At 36.0% G+C, this 23,239-nt stretch overlaps 1 protein-coding gene across 16 annotated transcripts in view; it reads left to right on the forward strand.

The window, feature by feature from the left end:
* PCDH15 (protocadherin related 15) overlaps positions 1 to 23,239 on the forward strand; it is a 1,849,154-nt gene that overhangs the window by 1,307,866 nt on the left and 518,049 nt on the right. For all 16 annotated transcript variants that reach the window (XM_033215155.1, XM_033215225.1, XM_033215195.1 and 13 more), the window contains one exon: positions 6,614 to 6,733. In XM_033215155.1, coding sequence (XP_033071046.1) covers positions 6,614 to 6,733 — 120 coding nt within the window. The remainder of the gene's footprint in view (positions 1 to 6,613; positions 6,734 to 23,239) is intronic.

Here is a 23,239-nt window from a genome sequence, read left to right on the forward strand (position 1 = left end):
TTTTTCTATAACTTTATGATAAAGTCTTGAAATCTGGTAGTGTACATCTTCCAGCTTAGTTATTCTTTAGAATCATCTTTTCTATTTTGGTCCCTATGCATTTTCATGTAAATTTGAGGGTCAGCTGAAAAATTTCCACATTTATAGATACATTTGGGAAACATGGATATCATCACCTTATTGAATCTGTGAATTATTTATGTGTAGTATCTTTCCATGTATTTAGTTCTTTAATAAACAATAAAAATATGATTTAAAGTTTCTCTGAAAAGAACTTTAACTTTAAGATTCACTGGAAGGAAATTGACTTTAAAAGGATCTATGTGAAAAATAATGAATCACAAAGCTGAATAGAGGAAGAAAGGACTCAAGCTTCAGTTTTATAATTTCTGGTTGATTGGGTCTCTCAGTCACACTACAAATGAATTATTAGTATTTTCTGTTAAACATAACCAATCCTCATTATGCATGGATTCCTTTCTTGCAAGTTATCCTACTTGCTAAAATGTATTTGTAACTGCAAAATCAATACTTGCAGTGCTTTTGTGGTCGTTCCTAGACCTTCTCAGAGTGATGAACAATTTGGCACCCGATGCTCACGTTTCCACCAGGGGCCAAATGTGGTTACAGTCTGCTACCTTATTACATCTTTCATATTGCAAACAAGTATTTTCTCAGTCAATTTAGCTCCCTGCATTTAACATTTTTATGTTTTTTGTCAGTGATTTTTCTATTTTTAACATAGCCCCTAAATATAGTGCTGACGTGCTATCTGGCTTTCCTAAGCACAAGAAGTCTATGATGTAACTTATGGAGAAATTACATTTGTTTGATAAGCTTCATTCAGGTTGCACATTAATAGGATGATGAAAATCCTCTGGTTCATGTATAGTGACAACTTTGCTTCATGTTTTCTTCTGTTTAAATGCATCTTATTCATGTTACCTTTCTTGATTTGCGAACATTTAACTTACTGCTTGAATGAAGCTTATCTAACAAACATTAAATTTTCATACAGTTGAATATTATACTACTAAGGTAACAGTGTATATGAATCACAAACATAATGTTGAAAAAATAAGCCTCATATGAAAAGTATACATGCTGTAATAATTCCATTTATACTAGTGTTCAAAACAAGCAAGACTGGTAGCCATATTAATCATCAAGCTACCCTTTGTAAGATGATTTAGTGACTGGGAGAGTTGGTCTTCTGAAAACCTGAAAATAGCTTCATGCTTGATGTTGTTTGTGCTAACACTTAGGTGTTTTCTTTTGAAAATCCACAGAGGTAAATAATTATGATCTGTTTATTTTTTATATCTGCATTATATTTCACTAAGTGTGTATTATAATATTAGTCTATATCCTTTCAATATAAATACTAAAATGTTTACATATGAAATTACATCATGTCTAGGATTTGCTTTAAAATAATATTAGCCATAGGGTGCTGAATATGGATGAAACCAATTTTTTTCATTGCTAATAATTACTGAAGTCGGCTGATGGGTAGCCACCATTATATATGTTTGGAATTTTATTTCCTAAGAAGTTAAAAGACAGCAACAACAAACACTATAGTTAATATTTTATTGTTTGTCTAATTTATCTTTCCTGTTCTTTTATTTATATCAATCCAAATTTCCTCTTGAATTTCTAATGCTGTTTTCTTAATAGCCCGAAATTAGAAATAAATGTTCATGAACAATAGAATATCTCGATAAAGCGAGAGATATTCATACAGTTCAAGACTGTATTGCACGAAACTGCAAAATTAGTTGTAAACAGAGGCTGGCAGGAGCCAAACCCTGTATTTCCTCTAGGAACAATGGTTCAGTATTCACTAATTCAGTGTTCATAGGGACTTTATAGAATATAACTACTGCAAAATTGAGATCAACTCCATTTATATGAAACAGTGACTATAATGATTCTATGGGGAAATGTTGCAAATAAGATTAGTGAGGACAAATGTTCTCTTTTTGTACCACTGCCATTCTTGGTTTGGTTTAAAAAAAAACTACTGTCCTTTTACAGTCACATTCTAATTTCTCTTACTATTGGTGTCTTCTTGAAATATGTAAATTTCTTGTTTGTGATTTTCTTTAACTATTAAATTTGCGTTTATTTATATATTTTATGTATTCCCGATAGCTGTATAAAATCATTTCTGGACACAGACATGAACTAAACAAGGAAGTGACACCTTCAGGAAGCTGCCCAAGCTGATCATCATTCCATGGATAGAATGTCCTTCAGAAAAAAAGCAAATTTGTATTTCTGAGACTTGTTGACATGTTAAAGGATACAGAGCATAGCCATCTGCATGACAGATGTTCCCTGAACACTGTGAATAATAATGTATAGGGCAATATAGATTTTAATAGATAATCTGTCATGTGAAGATTTTCAACTCCCACAAAATATTCAGAAATTCACAAAGCACTAGTGTCTTATGTCTCCTGTAATGAGTAGTAGTGATGTGTTAGTATATTTATATTTCTGAAATACATGTCTATTTGTGTGTGTACATGTATATGTACATATTTCTGGTAGGCATATTCATGAATAAAATGAATGAAATTGAATGCTGAAATCCACTATTTTTTTGAGACAGGATCTTGCTCTGTTGCCCAGGCTGGAATGTAGTGGTGAGATCAAGGCTTACTACAGTCTCAACCTCCTGAGCTCTAGCAAACCTCACCTCAGCCTCCAGAGTACTTGGCAACTATAGGCATGCATGTGCCACCATGCTGGTCTATTTTTCTCTTTTTGTGGCTATGGGGTCTCACTATCTTATTCAGGCTACTCTCAAAACTCTTAGGCTCCAGCAATCCTCCTGCCTCATCCTCCCAACGTGCTGGGATTACAGGTGTGAGCCATTACACCTGGCCAGGATCTACTATTTTTCAAAAACATTTTATCTGCTTCTGCTTTCTTTTGCTTTTTCACATCTGGCATAGGCCTCTTCATTACAGCCTTTTTAGTCTTTTCAGACCTCCCATGTTTGCCCATATACCTTATCTTCTTTTTTCTCAGCTATTTCTCTCATATTAGCCTCAACCCTATCTCATATGTGAACAGGTCTGCCATTTGAGCAGATCATGAAATTTGAAATCATGAAAAAATGTGTGACTGATCCATTTTGTATTGCATTTTACATATGTATGGCTATTTGTACATGCTTGCATAATCTAGTAGTAGAAATAAACAGAGTGATTTGTGCTAAGACGTTTGCCTTAAATGTACAACTATGGAGGAGAGCAAATTTCACCTTGAGACACTTCCTGAGCCTGCCCATCCTCCACTGTCAACCAGTAAATACCACATTCTTGAAATTGGGGAGAAATTTTACTGAAATTGTCAGGAAAGACAGCCATGAATGAAAGAACATGCTGAAATCTATTACTATTACACTAATGCTTTTCACTTAATTTTCAAGGAAGGAACCTAAAATTTTGTCTAAAAAAGACCTTAAAATTATATTTAGGGATTATTCATAACCCTTATATGGTATGATTATAGAAAAAAGGTTTTCTGTATTCCTACAGCTAAGACAATTGTTTCTCTTTTATTTTGCATTGAAAGATATAAATTAATTAAATTTCTTATAGAATCATATTTCTACTTGCAATTTTTCAGAAATAATAAAAGTATATATGGCCACACAAACATGATTACGGAAATTTATGTGTGGCACACAAAATGAGCTCAAATCCTGAAATGAGAACATTTGAAATTGAATTATTCTTTGGATTAAGTGTAAAACTGCAACCATAAGCAAATGCATAGTCAATTTATTTTCCTGTAGTCTATTATCAATCTTTGGTAGGCTTTGTCAGCAAGTATATTTTTCAAAAGGCAATCAAAGAAATACAATGTAGAGTTTATTTTAAAGGACTACATATTAAATATTATAACAGAGTTTATTTTAAAGGACTATATATTAAATATTATACTTATAAATGTGATTTCTGCATGGAAAGAGCCATGTCAGTAATGAAGAAAAATATTAATTGATGGTAATGTATTAAAACATCATGCTACTTTTATGTGGCCTTTTCATCATTTCAAAAAATAAAAATGTAGAGCTAGAGAAAAACATTGATCTTTTCAATAGTTCGTGTCTTGAATTTAATCTCCCTCAGTTGTAGGGCTTCAGGATCCTGCTCTTCAAAGTGAATCTGGTCCAATAGTATACATTACCCCAGTAAGTAGATTGAAAGGCATGGGCACCCCTTTTTTTCCCCTCAAAATTTCCACAGAAAGTACTGTTTAATTTTTTTAATTTGTTTTATTTTGATTTTTTGTTTTGCTTTTATGTTTACCTCCATGACATAGTTATATTTTGGCAACAACATTTTTAAGTTTGTTTTATTAGATATATGGAAACAAATCAATGTCAGGCAACTGTAAAATGTCATTGTTTGAAAATTATGGATAAACCTGGAAGACATTATGTTAAGTGAAACAAGTCAAGCACAGATATTCAAATATTACGTGATCCCACTTGTGTGTGGAATCTAAAGCAGTAGAATTAATTGAAGCAGACAATATAAGAGTGATTATTTGGGGCTGTGATGAGGATTGAGACATGTTGGTCAAAGGATACAAAATTTAAATGTCTTGAACTAATAAATTCAATAAATCTATTGTACATGGTAACTATAGTTAATAACTATGTATTTTTGAAAATAGATTTTAAGTGCTCTCACCACAAAAGAATGTAATAGATATATTAATTAGCTTGGTTTAGCCATTGCACAAAGTATACATATTTTAAAACAACATGTTGTACACAACAAATATACAAAATTCTATATGTTGATTTAAAAATAAATTGGTGATAAAAATATCAAAGCATAGCTACATAAGAATGGTTGAATATTTATACAAGATAAGGATGTCTTTTGTAACAGGAATTCCATTAAAAAAGAAAAACATTAGAACGTCAGCTTGAAAGCTATTTAGCTGACTAACATTTCTACTAAGTCTATCCCCAGGGATCCCTCGATGTCTTCATAGATACTATTTAAACCCTCTCTTCTCACTTAATTCTCAGCTCTCCAAAGTTTGACTTTAATGCTGCCTGCTAGGAAACTAGGCCTTATAAATACTGAACTTCCTTGTACTTATGGTTTATGTTTAAATCATTTTCCTTTCCTAAATCAGAGATTGCAAACTCGTGTGGTTGTTGAGGCAATGGGCATATTTTATTTTACCTGTTTATATTTTAATGTTTAAAAATCTGTTGTCAATTTTAGCATCAAGATATTTTACATAAAATTAAAATATTAAAAGACTTTGTAGCATGGGCTCCATATTTCAAGATGGCAAGAATTTTCTGGGATTGAGTAGCAGCTACTAGTAGCAGCTACCCTCTCTGAGTAGCATCAGAGAGGGCATGTTCTATCCATTTGCCACCATCTCATCATGCTTGCTTCACTCATTTACATTACCTGAGGGATCCTTGTAAAATGTGAATTTTCAGTTTCGGAAAATAAAATTGAATACGACAACTTTTTTGTTGCCTCTTAAGCTATTTTTACCATGAAGGAATCCTAATCAAAAATTAGGAAAACAAATCTCAGAGCAAACTTTAAAAGGCTCCACTCTGTGGAGGCACAGAGCTTATGTTTACTGATGAAGTGCTTTTAGTTCCTCTAACAATGCAATGATTATAGAAACAAAGTGCAAAATGCAAGCACAAGAAAAGGGACATCATCTTCTGATATGGCCTGTGTAATGCCATTTGAGGGGTGGTATAGGAGAAGGTGATATCTAATTAAGTTGAAATTTAACTAATGAGTAGTATTTCAGCTAAAACCTAAAAACTGGGAGGGGATAATTGAAAAAAAAAAATGCTCTGGTTATAACAGCACATTATACAAAAACCTACTGGTAAAAACATAAATAAATAACAGTGATTCTCTTGTGGGCATAAGTAAGAATTAAGACTAGCCATTTAGGTCACACATCAAATCATGGTTTTGTGTGCCACACACATTAAGTTCTGGTGTTTTAATCCAAAATGAAAATATGTGGCTATCTCTCCAGCTGCTGTAACCTGATCGTGTTCTACTCAACCAATATCAGAAGCACTCAAGAAACTCTCAATATTTTCCTCTAATAGACAATTTATTGTCCCCAATTTCTCTTTCTCAAACTTGCCACTTGCATATAATTATCAACCTGGATTTCATTGCTCTCTCGTAAATCATTTTTTTTAGTTTAAACTAACTTCTTACAGTTTAAATTCTAGCCTGTAGGTAACATTGCATCAAGGATTTTGAGGAAAAACAACAGATGCAATTTTTCCACAGGAGCTGACGTGCTAAGGGCTATAAATTGGTCCAAATGTATTTAACACTGAATCAGGGTCTTCTGTTTCTTCACCCATAGCAAGAATCACGAAGTTGGACATTTCAGACATTTTAAGAACTCCTGTGTAAGACTCAAAACTGTTCTTTTGAAACACTTCAGTTTGTGGTTGTGGGCTGCCAACTGGTAGATTCCTTTATGTTACAAAGAGCTGATTTTTATGCTGTAACATTTCTGGTGTGCAGTTGATAAAATGAGAATTGATATTTAAAATCTTTTTTTCTTTCAGCTCACTCCAGTTGGTACCACGATATTCACAGGATTTTCAGGAGACAATGGAGCTACAGATATAGATGATGGACCAAATGGACAGATAGAGTATGTTATTCAGTATAATCCAGATGATCCGGTATGTAAATACCTATTAGCAATGTAATTTTCTTGAAAGGAATAAAATTAATGTTTTTTTCAGCTGATATTGTATTATTCAGTAACTTCCAAAACCAGATTAGTAATGATGCTATGATTTAAAAAGTCTCAAAATTGAATTATTTTTAATATTTATGCTTTATTGCTAGAAGCTAATTTTTGATGGTATTTTTAGATAAGGTTTAAAATATATTCATAGACACAATATGCCTCCTTTACTAAATTTCTGTTATGTCTATGGTCTCCAAAGTATTCCAAACAAATCACTGGAGATGAGATAACAAATGTCAAACATGAATTTTATGCAACTTATAAATTAATACCAATATTGTTGCTAAACCGCAAGAACACACACCAAGTATTGCTGGAGTTGACAAGTCTTTAAAATTCTAGCCGTCCGCCTATTAAACCGAAGATAGGGAAGACAAGACAAAGCCGCTAGCTATAGTCTGTTTTATTTTGCTTTTTCTTCCTTTTTTCCCATTAGACAAAGATTTCTATGTTGTTCTTTTAGGCCATGAATCATTTCCACGAATGATATATTATTAAAAAGAAAAAGACAAAATAAGATTTTGTTTAACAGAAGCTAGAGCTGGAAGTCCTGCCTGATATCTCCCCACTTTCTTTTCTTGAGACAGCTCCTCAAAATCCCATGGACTCCCCAAAGCAATTATAAATGCACTACTTAAATAAGCTTTCAAATCGAATGCATCTCTTTTATGTTTAATAAATATTAGAAATATAAACAATGGTGAAGTTAACATTTTGCCCTTATTTTTACCATTGTATGTTGTAGATAAGCTTTAGACAAACAAGCAAAAACAAACAAACAAAAAAAACTCTGTTGAGATAGGAAAGACTGAGAACTCACAGTAAGATCTACATCACCAATGTATTGCATTATATTAAGTAAATTGTGGATACATTTTCTCATCCTCACAAATCAGTTAAAAGTAGTATTATCTCTGTTGCATAGGAAAGAAAAACTCATAAGTGAAGTGATTTGTGTTATATTACAAAACTACTTCTAAACTGTAAAATTTGGTTTCAGTATATTCTTCCCCTATTGTATTCTCACACAAAAAAACTTGTATGGGCTGTGTTAAAATTTTAATAAATTTGGAAAATAAGTATATATATATATATATAAATTTTATTGGCAGGGTGAAGGTCAGGTTTTAGAGTTTGTTCTTTTCTTTTCTTTTCTTTTTTTTTTTTTTTTTTTTTTTTTTTTTTGCTTTATTTCTCTAAAAGAGGACTTTTTTAAGGCAGAGACAATAAAACCAAGAGTTGGGGACATGATGAGAATGCGACAGAGAAGGACAGTATGAAGGGTTAAGTAAAGTGGAAAGTAGCAAAGAAACAGCAGAGGAAAAGGCAGCAGAAATGCTTTTTCTTAAATGTAGAAACAGCTGACTGAACATTCTATTTCTAAACCACTCATTTTGTTTGCTCTTTAGGTATTTTTTTAAAGAATTAATTGTAGGTGTGTGTACCATGTTTCTAGCTCAAATTTTATGAAGGTGACTTTCTAATCTTTACTTCCCAAGTTGTAAAAATAAAACCTCCCAGCAAGTATCAAATGACCAGTCCATGTGTTTTAGGGAGATATTTATTGCATGCATAAAAAGATTCAATGTTTAGATATAGTTTGAGAGCAAAAATGTATTACTTTAAACTATCTCTCTGCTTAAAATGTAGACATTTAGTAAGGCTTAAATTCTTTGTTAACTGTGCAATAAATCTGTCTCAATGCCTTCCCATTCCAGGGATGTGTTAGGTTTGCTGTCCAATATAATATGTAACTCTTACTCCCTACAGAGTAGATAAACCAATCAGCCACACACATTTTCAAAATTACAGATGAAAAAAGAAAAATAAATAGTGTAGGTTTTAGCAAGCTAAAATGCTCTTAATTCTGTGGACAAAATAATAAGACATCATGACACTTAACTTAGGCTGTATTGAAGGAAAAAAACATTAACCAAGGTACAATGTTAAGGAGAGAATCCACCTTTAGACTTCATATAAAATTAGTGTAAACCTCAGTATCAGTTTCTTCTCTTGTAAGACCTGTGAGGAAATACATGCTAAATGTTATGTTCTGCTACTACTAAAACTCTAGTAATTCTGCTTATATTAATAGCACCATACTGTGGCACTTTTACTAGTCAAAATAATAACAGCTCAATAATAGCAAACTATTGTAAATTCTTCACCATAACTAGTTTATTTAATATATGAATAAAATTGGAATAACTAAAATTGAGCCTTTCTGTTCTGTTGCAAATCTTTTTATTGCAACTCAAATGATGTTCTAAAACAAAGAAGCAACAAGTTTGGGAATAAATAGTTGCTGAACTGATTGATCCAATTTAAAGTAAAAGTGTTAAAATAGTGTGCATTTTCACACTTCTATAAAGAATATCTAAGACTGGGTAATTTATAATAAAGGAATTTTAATTGACTCACAGTTTCAAATGTCTGGGAAAGTCTCAGGAAACTTACAATCACAGCAAAAGGGAAAAGGGAAGGAAGGAACATCTTACATAGCAGCAGGAGAGAGAGAGTGAAGGGGGAATTACCACTATTAAACCATCAGATCTCATGAGAATGCCCTCACTGTCACAAGAACAGCATGGGGAAAACTGCCCCATGATTCAATCACCTCCCACCAGGTCACTCCCTAGAAACGTGGAGATCACAATTCAACGTGAGATTTGGGTTGGAACACAGAGACAAACCATGTAATTCCACCCCTGGCCTCTTTCAAATCTCTTGTCCTTTTGACATTTGAAAACCAATCATGCCTTCTCAATAGTTCCCTAAAGTCTTAAATCATTTCAGCATTAACTCAAAAGTCTAAGTCCAAAGTTTCTTCTGAGACAAGGCAACTCCTTTTAACATATGAGCCTATAAAATCAAAAACAGGTTGTTACTTCCAAGATACAATGAGGGTACAGACATTATATGCTTTACATGCACTCATTCCATCTGTGAGAAATTGACCAAAATAAAGGTGCCACAGGTCCCTTGCAAGTCCAAAACCCAGAAGGTCTGTTATTAAATCTTAAAGCTTGGAAATAATCTCATTTGACTCTGTGTCTCACATCCAGGGCACACTAATGCAAAGGGTAGGCTTCCAAGGCCTTGGGCAGCTCTGCCCCTGTGGCTCTGTAGGGTACAACCCCTGCAGCTGCTTTAACAGGCTGGCATTGAGTGCTTGTGGCTTTTCCAACCACATGGTGCAAGCTGTCTGTGGATCTATCATTCTGGGATCTGGAGGAGACAGTGGGCCTCTTTTCACAGCTCCACTAGGCAGTCCCAAGTGGGGACTCTGTGTGGGGACTCTAATTCCACTTTTTCCCTCTGCATTATGCTAGTAGATGTTTTCCATGAGGGCTTCACCCCTGCAGCAGACGTCTGTCTGGACATACTGGCATTTTCATACATCCGCTGAAACTGAGATGGAGGTTCCCAAAGCTCAACTCTTGTCTTCTATGTACCTTCAGGCCCAACAACACATGTAAGCCACCAAAGGCATGGGGCTTGCACCCTCTGGAGCAATAACCTGAACTGTACGTTGGTCCCTTTTAGCCATGGCTGGAGCTAGAGTGGCTGGGACACAGGATACTATGTCTTAAGGCTGCACAGAGCAGTGGGCCCTGATCCAAGCCCAGAAAACCTCTAGGCCTCCAGGCCTGTGATTTGAGGGGTTGCCATGAAGATCCCTAAAATGCCCTGGAGACATATTTTCCATTGTCTTGTCTATTAATATTTGGCTGCTCGTTACTTATGCAAATTTCTGCACCCAACTTGAATTTTCCCCCAGAAAATGGGATTTTCTTTTCTACCACATGGTCAGGCTGCAAATTCTTCAGTTTTGTTCTCTGCTTCTCTTTTAAACATAAGTTCCAATTTCACATAATGTCTTCATGAACAGATATGACTGTATGCTTTCAGAAAAAGCCAGGTCATATCTTGAATACTTTGCCGCTTAGACATTTCTTCTGCCAGAAGCTCTAAATCATCTTTCTCAAATTCCAGGTTCCACAGATCTCTAGGGCAGGGGCATAATGCCACTAGTCTCTTTGCTAAAGCATAGCAAGAGTGACTTTTGCTCCAGTTCTCAATAAGTTCTTCATCTCCATCTGAGACCACCTCAGCGGGGACTTCATTGTCCATATCACTACCAGCATTTTGGTTGAAACCATTCAAAAAGTCTCTAGGAAGTTCCAAACTTTCCCACATCTACATGTTTTCTTCTGAGCCCTCCAAACTGTTCCAACCTCTGCCCATTACCCAGTTCCAAAGTTGCTTCTACATTTTCAGGTTATCATTTTAACAGTACTCCACTATCCCAGTACCAACTGCTTATATTAGCTTGTTATCACACTGCTATAAGGATAGTACCTGAGAGTGGGTAATTTACAGAGAAAGGAGGTTTAATTGATTCATAGTTCTGAATGTCTAGGGAGGCCTCAGGAAACTTGCAATCATGGCAGAAGGTGAAGGAGAAGCATGGTGCATCTTACATGCATCAGGAGGCAGAAAGAGTGAAAAGGGAAGTGCCACTTTTAGACCATCAGATCTCATGAGAACTCACTATCAGGAGAACAGCAAGGGGGAAACTGCCCCCATGAGCCAGTCACCTCCTACCAGGTCCCTCCCTCAATACATGGGGATTACAATTTGACATTGTACTTTGTTTTGGGTGTTGACACAGAGGCAAACTATATCAACTAAATGGTTAGGCAGACATGATCAGGGCAGGAGAAGACCAACCCAAGGAATGTCAGCTGACTATCAGGTGATGGTTAGGTGGCTTTTAAACTTTCTCTGTAAAATAATAATTAGTAGCAGCCAGTGCCAGGGAAAGATAGTCTGTCAATAGATAGAACACACTTGAAGCTGGTGATCAGCAGCTTCCCAATAAGAGCTGAGGAGTTGGGTGAGAGGGCTGAAGCATGCATGTTAAGAGGCAAAAAGGCAGAATTTTACTAGTATATGACCTTTTTCTGGGAATGCTCAACTGGCAAGGGAAAAATGCCTCAAGTAAGCGTGCACACAACTTCAGTAAACATGCTGCGCATGAAGCCCCTCCCAAGTGCACCCAGCAGGTACTGTGCATGTGGACAGCCTGCCCCAAAAGAAAAATCAAGGGAGGAGAATCGCAAATCCCCAAATCATGCCAATGTAGAAAACCCTCAGTGAAGGGATGAACAGGGCTCTTTGAGGTTTCAAGTCACCCACTTAGCCATCTTCCAAGAGTATTTTGCTTGCTTTCATTCCTGCTCTAAAACTTTTTAATAAGCTCTCACTCCTGCTCTAAAACTCACCTCAATCTCTCCCTCTGCCTTAAACTTACTTCTTCCCCAAATCACATCCTTTCTTCTGAAGTTAGGACTGAGTTGCCACAGACCCATATGGATTCACTGCTATTAACAAAAGCACTTGAGCTGTTTACCAAAAATGTTTGGTTCTTCCTCTCTTTGGATACATGCTAGAGGTGTACTTTTCTTGCCTGGAGAAAAGTATTTGCTTTGAATAATGAAGTGCAAACTCAAAGAACCAGTATACAAGTAATCATATTCCCTGCCCCTGTTGTTATGATCAGAGAAAAACATATTGAGGAGAAACATTCATTAGCCAATGACAACAATAAAGAGAGACCACTTTCTGATGCATATTAGATATATAGATACAAAGAGTAAAGAAAAAATGAAAGTTTAAGGGTTTGTTCCTGCAGCATTCCCGATCCTTTCATGGATGACGTATTTAGAAAAAAATAATTTAGTAAATATCTTATTCTAAAAATCCTCTAGATAATTGTTAAAGAAAAATATTATTTAATGATATATTTAAACATGGTAAGAAAGTCCTTATTCAGGACCACTGCAATAAGTATAGAAATCATTGCAGTGAGGTCTTGCAGGTGGAGAGAGATATTGGGCTCAACTACAAATAAAGCATTGGCAAGTGGAACTTCGTAGCCAAGGAGCAGGGTCAGGGTCACTGGATGGAAAATTACTAGGAGAAAACATCAGAGATACGGGGGATTCTGGCTAAAACAAGCTAATACGATTATTGCTGAAGACAAGTCAGGGTGATCAGACATCATCTGCAGGATGAGAAACCTGATGAGTTATCAAGGTAGATCATTTATCAAAGGTAGAGGTGTTCTTGCTAAAATGATGTAGTATGGTTCTTTGTTAAAAAGTGATTTTATAAGGAAGTATACAGATGAGCCTAGAAGATTCAGAAGCCTGATCAAGTTTGGCCAAGCAAAGAATCTTTGTCAGTCCCCACTAATGTTCACAAGAAGAAGCATTCTTATTTCCTTTGTATAATATAAGTTCATTTTCTCATTTGGTTACTTTTTGTTTATTAAGTACAACTTGAATTATCTGTTGGAACTTGGTAGTAGAGACTATGTAAAAATATGTACTGGACAATATATGTTGTCAGACCTTTAATGAGGGGCATTTAATTTCTATGCAATCTGTAGTGTACTCATCACAGTTATTGTAAAATACTGTTGACATATTTTTTGTTTAATGCCTTCATGGTAATACAAAGTAAAGTAAGAGTGTCCATAATGCACTGAACTAATTCAGAGGTGTCCATCTAATCTTTTGGCTTCCCTGAGCCACACTAGAAGAAAAAGAATTGTCTTGGGCCACACATAAATTACACTAACATGAATAATAGCTGATGAGCTAATAAAGAAAAAATCACAAATACATCTTATAATGTTTTAAGGACATTTACAAGTTTGTATTGGGCCACATTCAAAGCCAACCTGGGCCCCATGTAGCTGGTGGGCTATGGGTTGGACAAGCTTGAATCAGTTTTGAAAAAAATGAAAGAAAAACTCTGAAGTGGATAAGAATTTGTCATCACATGATCTGCAATAACTTTCATTTTTGAGAATATGTCTTCTTGGAAAAATCTAAATATGGGTATTCTGATAAATCTCATTATTAGAAAGATTAAGATATTTATACAATAAATTATCATGTCTTTTTTATCTTTTTATTTTAATGCCAGACTGGAGGCATGTTTATTCAGCATTTTAAGTTTGACCTAAAATGATGAGGAGGAGACTGATGACATGTCCCTTGTAGCAGTCTCCAGTGGACTGAGGAAGCAGCACAACATCGCTATTAACTAATGTTACTACTCAGAAAAAAGAAAAAATGAAAACACTTAAGCAATATGAATAAGCAGCTTCTTTCTTCGAGGTATTACAGTGCTGTTTCAGTGGGTGGTAACATCTTTTATCAAGTCCTCCTGAGTAAATGGTCCTTCTTTTGTAATATGTTTTACTCCCTGTAGCTTTGAGAGAATTCAGAAAATATGAGCCATAATTTTCATTTGTAATGTGTAAGCATTTGAATTACCTGAGTCAGGAAGTTAAAACCATATTTTAAGGACAAACGATTTTTAAACAAATCACCATCCTGAAATAGTTCTGTATATATATATAAGTCAAAGTCCAAATTTCAGACGTCAATAAAATATTTAAGGTTAAGCTAAAACAGTGATTACTTATTCCTAGGTAGGTTACTAAAAAAATTTACTGTAGTTTAATAATACTTTGCAGGGTACATTATATCATGAGATTCCCATGCCTCCATAAATTCATAATATTCTAATTTTACTGGAAACTCATGTATAATTAAGTCATGGTGTAAAGGCCTTCTTTTTGTAAAACTTTGAACCTCAGTCTTTTCACACCAACACTGTGACTTTTAAGTTTACAACATATATGCTTCAAAACCCAACCAAGCACAAATATAGTTTCCTGAGAAGTTGACTGGAATAGAATAAGTTGAACTGCATTGTAATCATAATGTATCATTAAATGTGCATGAATCTGTTTGTATTTGTTTGAGGGAGAGTGGTAAATTTGTATTGTGAGCAAAAGACCTCTGGAAAGGAATTGGGAGAAAAGAGACTTTATTTCAGTGAACAGTTTTCAAACCATATCATACAGCCTGTGGTTTCAAGCTAAGATACATTTCAGAGAACAAATACAGGGTTAGGGTTTTATAGCTAAAGTTCCCACCCAGGTTCCCAATTAGCTGTCTTCATCCAAATGAAGGATAGATTCTTGCTTAATTCTGATTGGTCAAAACAGATGAGTCATGACTGTTCTATACACTGATTGGTTGATTCATGTGAGCTCTGACTGGTTGATTTCCAAGCTCCAAACCAGAAGTTTCTGTCAGATGTTTCTTTCAAAGGGTTGGTGCTAAAAGGCCAGTGTAGGGATGGCGTAGGGGGCAAAAGGTGGTAGTTCCAGCCGCAGTTTATCTTGGCACCAAGAACAGGATCTGTTTTTGCTTCATTGTTGTATTAGTCCGTTTTCACACTGTTGATAAAGACATACCTAAGACTGGGAAATCTATAAAGAAAGAGAGGTTTAATGGACCCACAGTTCCATGTGGCTTGGGAGGCCTCTCAACCATGGCAGGAGGTGAAAGACAGGTATTACATGGCAGCAGACAAGAGAGGATTGAGAGCCTTATAAATCGCTTATAAAACCATCAGATCTTGTGATACTTATTCACTAACATGAGAACAGCATGGGAAAGACCCATCCCCATGATTTAATTATCTCTCACCAGGTCCCTCCCTCAACACTTGGGGATTATGGGAGCTACAGTTGAAGATGAGGTTTAGGTGGGGATTCAGTCAAATCATATTGCTCTACACCTGGCACCTCCCAAATCGCATGTCCTCACATTTTAAAACCAATCTTGCCTTACCAACAGTCCCTCAAAGTCTTAACTCATTTCAACATTACCTCAAAAGCTCACAATCCAAAGTCTTATCTGAGACAAAGCAAGTTCCTTACAAACATGAACCTGTAAAATCAATAGTAAGTTAGTTACTTCCTAGATAAAATGAGGGTACAGGCATTGGGTATGCATATATATGTGTGTGTGTATATATATATATGTATATATATATTCATTCAAAATGAGAGAAACTGACAAAAGCAAAGGGTTCAAAGGCCCTATACAAGTCCAAAATCCAGTGGGGCAGTCAAATCTTAAAGCTCCAAAATGATCTTCTTTGACACCACGTCTCACATCCAGGTTATGCTGATGCAAGAAGTGGGTTCCCATGGTCTTGGGCAGCTCCACCCCTGTTGCTTTGCAGGGTACAGCCTCCCTCCTGGCTGCTTTCACAGTTTGGCATCGAGTGTCTGCTACTTTTCCAGGCATGCAGTGCAATCTCTTGGTAAATCTACTTTCTGTGGTCTGGAGGACAGTGGCCCTCTTCTCACAGCTTCACTAGGCAGTGCGCCAGTGGCAACTCTTTGTGGGGACTTCAACCCCACATTTCCCTTCCATGCTGCCCTAGCAGAGGTTCTTCATGAGGGCCCTGCCCCTGCAGCAAACTTTTATCTGGACATTCAGGCATTTCCATACATGCTCTGAAATCTAGGTGTAGGTTCCCTAACCTCAATTCTTGACTTCTGTGGACCCATAGGCTCCACACCATGTGAAAGCTGTCAAGGCTTGGGGCTTGTACCCTCTGAAGCCACAGCCCGAGCTATATCTTGACTCATAGCCATGGCTGGAGCAGCTGGGACACAGGGCACCGAGTTCCTAGGCTGTACATGGAAGAGGGGTCCTGGACCTGGCCCATGAAACCACTTTTTTCTCCTAGGCCTCCTGGCCTATGATGGGAGGGGGCTGCCACAAATGTCTCTGACACACCCTGGAGACATTTTCCCCATTGTCTTCATGATTAACATTTGGTTCCTCATTACTTATGCAAATTTCTGCAACGGGCTTGAATTTCTCCTTAGAAAATGGGTGTTTATTTTCTATTGCATCATCAGGCTGCACATTTTCTGGACTTTTATGCTCTGTCTCACTTTTAAAACTGAATGCTTTTAATGGCACTCAAGTCACATCTTGAATGCTTTGCTACTTAGAAACTTATGTCACCAAATAACCTAAATCATCTCCCTCAAGTGCAAGGTTTCACAAATCTCTACATCAGGGGCAAAATGCCCTGATGTATTTTGTCTCTTTGGTCTCTTTGTAAACATAGCAAAGGTCACCTTTTCTCCAGTATCCTCATCTCCATCTGAGACCACTTTACTCTGGATATCATTGTCCATATCGTTATCAGAGTTTTGGTCAAAGCCAATGAGAAAGTCTCTAGGAAGTTCCAAACATTCCTGCCTTTTCCTGTCCTTCTGAGCCCTCCAAACTGTTCCAACTGCTGCCTGTCACCCAGTTCCAAAGTTGCCTCCACATTTTCGGATATCTTTACAGCGGGACCCCACTCTACCAGTACCAATTTTCCTTGTTAGTCTTTTTTCACACTTCTGATAAAGACATGTGTGAGACTGGGTAATGTATAAAGAAAAAGAGGTTTAATGGACTCACAGTTCCATGTGCCTGGGGAGGCCTCACAATCATGGTGGAAGGCGAAAGGCATGTCTTACATGGAGGCAGACTAAGAGAGAATTTAAAGTCAAGTGAAAGTGATATCCCCTTATAAAAGTATCAGATCTCAGGATACTTATTCACTACCACAAAAACAGTATAGGGGAAACACCGTGATTCAATTATCTCACACCAGGTCCCTCCCACAACACATGGGAATTATGGAAGCTACAATTCAAGATGAAATTTGCATGGGAACACAACAAAACCATATCAATTGTAGAAAGGAAGATACTGTGATGCTTTGACATCTTTCTGAGAACACAGAGTATGTGACCACTTTGTCACCCTGGCATGGCTACCTGGTTTTGTTGATTTTCTTTTAACTTACTTCAGTTAGTCATAGGGAGTCCATTTTGTCTGTCAGTCAGGGACATGTTTTAACAGTATGAAACAGAAAAAATGATCAGAGTATTGGGACTTTCTCTTAGGAGTTAAGTTAATGTTGCCTGCTGAAATCCCAGTCCGTCTTGGGTGGACAAAAATTGCATAGCCTTACTTAGTCCTCCATTTTTTACTTTAGGAAATTAGATTAGAGGAGACACACGAACAATGACAATAACATAGAATGTTCAAGCAGCTGATGGCAAAGTAGCCTGAGCTTAATCAGAGACAAGTTTAAGGCTGACTAAAGATTGATAAGGTCAAAATTGATGCTGTTTATTGGAACTAAAACACAGACTCACAGTTATATTCATTGTGAACAAATGGGCGAAACCCAAAGAGAGAAGAGAGAGGTACAGAAAAAGACACAGAGATAAGGGAAGAGATTTCAAAAAAAAGTGTCAAAAAACAATAAGAGAATTTACAGCCTCTTAGAGACAAATATAAAATCCTAATTATCTCAATTTCCACCACTTCTCAATTACAGGCCCATTGAGGCACTTTTGTACTAAGGCTCTGTCTTTAGGTCAGCAGAAAATGCATATACGTGTGTGTGTGTGTTCTTTAAAAATTATCTTCTTTTGAACTGAATTTCTAGTCATCACAGCTGAAAAGAGAATATTACAAACAATACGTATAACATAGGTGTGAAAGACTGAAGTCTTTCCCTCTTTCCTAAAAATGGTGAATGACCAAATCTATCAGCTGAGAAGAAATAGTGCTAATAACCCCATATTCCATTTCTAGAGCATCTTTAACTGCAGGATTCAACACCTTCTTGCAGAGAGCTGCCATTTTATCTAAACTGCTGCAGACCCATATTAGTACAGGGGATTCTGGGGAGATGGAATCATCTTGGGAAACAGAGTTGCTAGAGCATCAGCATTCCTTCTCCCTCCGTTATTGAATGTGAATATGTGTGGCGTGGATGTTACAGCTGTCTCCTACCCTGCTTCCCATATCTGTGATAGTGATAAATTGCTTAAACTGCCTTATGCTCTCATTTTACTAAATGGAGAATTATCCCTTAGTTGACAGTTGTTGTCAGTGAACTGTCAGGAAGTAGTGAGTGGACCTTTCTTAATGGAGGCCAGGTGTTTGGGGCCTGTGGGTATTAAATCATTTAACCATAATTGGATTTTTCTCATTAATACAGTGCAGGTAGCCAGCACTTAAATTCTCATCAGCCAAAAAAGCCAATGTTAGTTTGTGTTTTAAAGTGAATATCCACGACTATCAGAAAGGGGGCAATGGCCTGGCTTTAGTAATGTAAGCTTGCTTAAGTAAATGGGCATTGCTCTGTTCTTAAACTTTTCTGCTTCGTTCGTGGAACAAATTTCTAAGAATGAAAGAAAAGAAAAATAAATAGCAAGGAGAGAGAGTGCAGTCACTCTTAGACTTATGTAGTACAGTGGTTTCTCAAAGTAAAACCTGAATCATCTGCATCAGAATCAACTGGTAGGTTTGTTAAAAATGCAGATTCCCGAGAATTTCTGGAATTTGGGGTAATAGATTCTAGGAATCCACAATCCTAATGATACATGCCTATGATTCTTGTGCATTCTAAGTTTTAAGAATGTTCTAAGTATTGTTTCATATTTTTCATGGCTTTATCATGTATTTATTTATTTAAAAAATTCTACTTTTTTCCTTGCTTAATGTGCCTTTTTTTTTTTTTTTAAACTTTTTAGGTAAACACTGGAGAAATATCATTAAAGCAAGGCATTTACTTAGGGTTGATCTAATCCAATATTCTTTTTACTAGAGGAAAAAGAAAGACTATCTTAAAGATATATATATATATATTTTACTTCTAATTTTCTTTGCTATTATTCTATGTTTAGAGAAAAAATGAGTACTCAATAATTGCTTAATTAATGAATTAAATTTAATGCAGTGGCTTTCAATATGCAACATTTCAGAAGCACCATTGATCATAAAGTAAATCCTATCCTTATGTTTCATAGAATACAAGTGCTAATAAAATGAAAATCTAGGCTGGGGGCGGTGGCTCATACCTGCAATCCCAGAACTTTGGGAAGCAAGGTGAGCAGATCACTTGAGGTCAGGAGTTCGAGACCAGACTGGCCAACATGTTAAAACCGCATCTCTACTAAAAATAAAAATAAAAAAATTTGAAAAATTAGCCAGGTGTGGTGGCACATGCCTGTAGTCCCAGCTACTCAGAGGCTGAGGCAGGAGAATCGCTTGAACCCAGGAGGCAGAGGTTGCAGTGAGCTGAGATTGTGCCACTGCACTCCAGCCTGGGTGACAGAGCAAGACTCCATCTGTCTCAATAAATAAATAAATAAATAAAGTAAAATTAAAATCTAAGAATCTATAAAATCTCTAAAGGATAGATTAAGATGATAAGAATTCAGTGCAATTGAAAGTGCTCTGGGCCGGGCGCGGTGGCTCAAGCCTGTAATCCCAGCACTTTGGGAGGCCGAGACGGGTGGATCACGAGGTCAGGAGATCGAGACCATCCTGGCTAAAATGGTCAAACCCCGGCTCTACTAAAAAATACAAAAAACTAGCCGGGCGAAGTGGCGGGTGCCTGTAGTCCCAGCTACTCGGGAGGCTGAGGCAGGAGAATGGCGTAAACCCGGGAGGCGGAGCTTGCAGTGAGGTGAGATCTGGCCACTGCACTCCAGCCTGGGCGACTGAGCGAGACTCTGTCTCCAAAAAAAAAAGACAGTGCTCTGAAGATCAATAAAGTCACTAATAACTATTATTTTTAATAATTCTATAAACGTTCAATGAAAACTGTCAACAACAAAAAAGATATTGTGAAGATTCATTAAGTTGCTTAGCTAGAGATATAAGGATGGGTATTCCTGCATCACAGACTGAGACCCTTAAGGAATCTGTCAAGCAAAACAGAAGATTCCAAATAAGTGTTTTGTTTTTGAAAAAATAATGTGAGATCACATCAAAGACTTAAGTCTAAATTACATTTAAAAGGTTTCACTGAGTAAAGTTTGCAAAGGTTAGTACACAGAGAAATAAGTGATGAGATATTTAAGCAAGAGAAAAATAAGACCAAATATCAGGTGTGAAGAGCCATGGCCTGTTTGGAGAAGAGAGAGGCCTACAGTGTAAAGCCATAGAGACAGGAATAATCATGTATCAAAGTGCTTTCGACTGCAGAAATTGTACTCTCTCTCTCTATATATATATAAAACATATAAACATACATATTATATATATAACATATATATGCAAAAAACTAAATTAAATATTTAAACAAAAAGATAATTTATTATCTATCACAATATGTTTTTCAGAGATGGGGTAATATCAAGATTTTCTCAGCGACGCAAAGACAACACAGATCCAGGCTCTTTTTTTTTTTATGCTCTGCTCTCACTAGCATATTAGCTATTTCTCCATAATTAATTTTATCAATAGTCCCCAAATCTGTTTAGAACTGCTGAAGTTCTAAATTTTATATCCTGACAGAAACTTCTATAACTTGAAAAGGGATTTTTAGCTTCTCTCTATCTTTGCAATTAAGATATATTTTTTTAAATTACTCAAAATGGAATCACATGTACATCTGCAAAATGATTCCTGGTAAAACAGAATGGAATTACAATGAATGGAATTGTTTTTAAGCTAGACTATTCAAGACTCATCTCATTTAGAGACATAGCCTCCTCTGAGGCACAATGTCACCGGATATGTGAACTCTTTTGGGATTCTGAGTCCAGAGATGAGGTAGTTTTGTGGTAAGACCACAGTATCTTCCATATTTATGCTAGAAACTGATATATATTTCTATATTATTGAGTCACTAAAATGTAATAACCTCATAACAACACATTAGGTACGTTTAACAGTGTAAATAGCAATTATTAACCAAGGTTTTGCCCATATTCAACTTACATATTTAGATTCAATCATTTTTACACTTGTCTGTCATAATTGCCAGCCCCACTCATAGGTATAAGCAATATTGAATAGACAAAAAATTAGGGAAAATGTCAAATGTCTGTTTTTAATTGTGTTGTTCATCTTCATTTTCTGTATTTATATTTTAAATTGTTGCTTTTAAATAACTGCATCCAAGAAAGATTTGCAAGGCCCATTACGTGAGGAGCATAGAATGAATCATTTAAAAATAAATATTAATTCTGCAAAATGTGCAGTGTGTGTGTGTCTTTATGCACCCCAGAGAAAAAGAGAGACAGACAGAGAGACAAAGAGAGAAAGAAAGATAGATCACAGCTCTAGACGTGGAAGGCTAAACTACGTGCATTTCATTGATTAAACCTGAGCTGGGAGATTTGAATCAAATTTTTTTTCATTGAGTTTAACTTCTTATGTGACTCTTAAGAATACACTTACACTAAGTTGAGGGTGTAAACACACTCTCTCTGTCTTCCTCTCTCTCTCACACACTCACAGTTTTTTTTTTTCTTCTTCCACACTTCCCCTTCCCTTTCTCTTCAACTTCCCCTTGCCTTTTCCCCTCATTTTTCCTTCCCTCTCTTCCCCCTTCTCTTGCTTTTGCAGCAATCTAATGTAGTTCCAAACTAAATATTTTACTCAATGTGATTTCCAGAACGAAAATCACAAGCACAAATGCACAAGACAACTGAACAACCACAAAACAGTTTCAATGAACAAAATAGCACTGATGTATTGAACTTATCTAGAAACAATTTCATCATTCTTTAAAATGGCACTAAAATACAAAAGTGACATAAGGTCTTTTTAAGAATAAGAGATTTATCTTGTAAATTATAGTCCCTTAACTTGTGAATACATTTAACGGAGGGCTGCTTTTACCAGAGCACTAGTGTTGCCCTGTGACCTCCGTGCTACCAGGAAAAAACTCAATCCTAGAAAGGGCAGAGAACTTAACTAATGAGCAGAAGTTGTGGAACCTGAAAGAAAAAATTAATATATAACCTGGATTTATTTTTTTTCACAATAACGAACTGATTCAAGTTCGTGCAGTCATGCTCTGCGTAATGACATTTTCGTCAATGACATACCACATAGCAAATGGTGGTCTCATAAAATTATAATGTTGTATTCCTACTGTACCTTTTTTATGTTTAGATTACATTTATACAGAAAATAGTGACCTGTGTGTTACAGTTGCCTATAGCATTCAGTACAGTGACATGCTGTACAAGTTTGTAGCCTAGGAGCCATAGGCTATATCACCTGCCCTAGTATGTAGTAGACTATTTTAGGTTTGTGAAACTACACTCTATAATGTTCACGCAATGATAAAAATCAGCTAACAACACATTTCTCAGAATGTACCTCATCATTAAGTGACTCATAACTGTGTTTTTTTTTAATTTAATGCCTGATAATACTTAAAATACAGAATGGATATCAATGATGACAAAAAACACAGTGAAAAGATAATATGGTAATAGGGAAGTTTTTCAGATACCTGGACCTTGATTTAGAACTATTCCAAGACTGTTGATGAATAATACTAATAATGTATTAAAAACTATGATAAGAAACAAATGTTCTGGTTATTATTACCAAAGGACTCTGGGGAAACCTATTGATCAAAATTAAATGTTTGGAAATATGATAACAATATTGACTCTGAAGTTTATAGTCATTCTGTTTTCAGATGATAAGCATGCCATCTG

The sequence above is a fragment of the Trachypithecus francoisi genome, unplaced genomic scaffold (assembly GCF_009764315.1).
Source record: "Trachypithecus francoisi isolate TF-2019V2 unplaced genomic scaffold, Tfra_2.0 Contig00586, whole genome shotgun sequence".
Taxonomy (NCBI): domain Eukaryota; kingdom Metazoa; phylum Chordata; class Mammalia; order Primates; family Cercopithecidae; genus Trachypithecus; species Trachypithecus francoisi.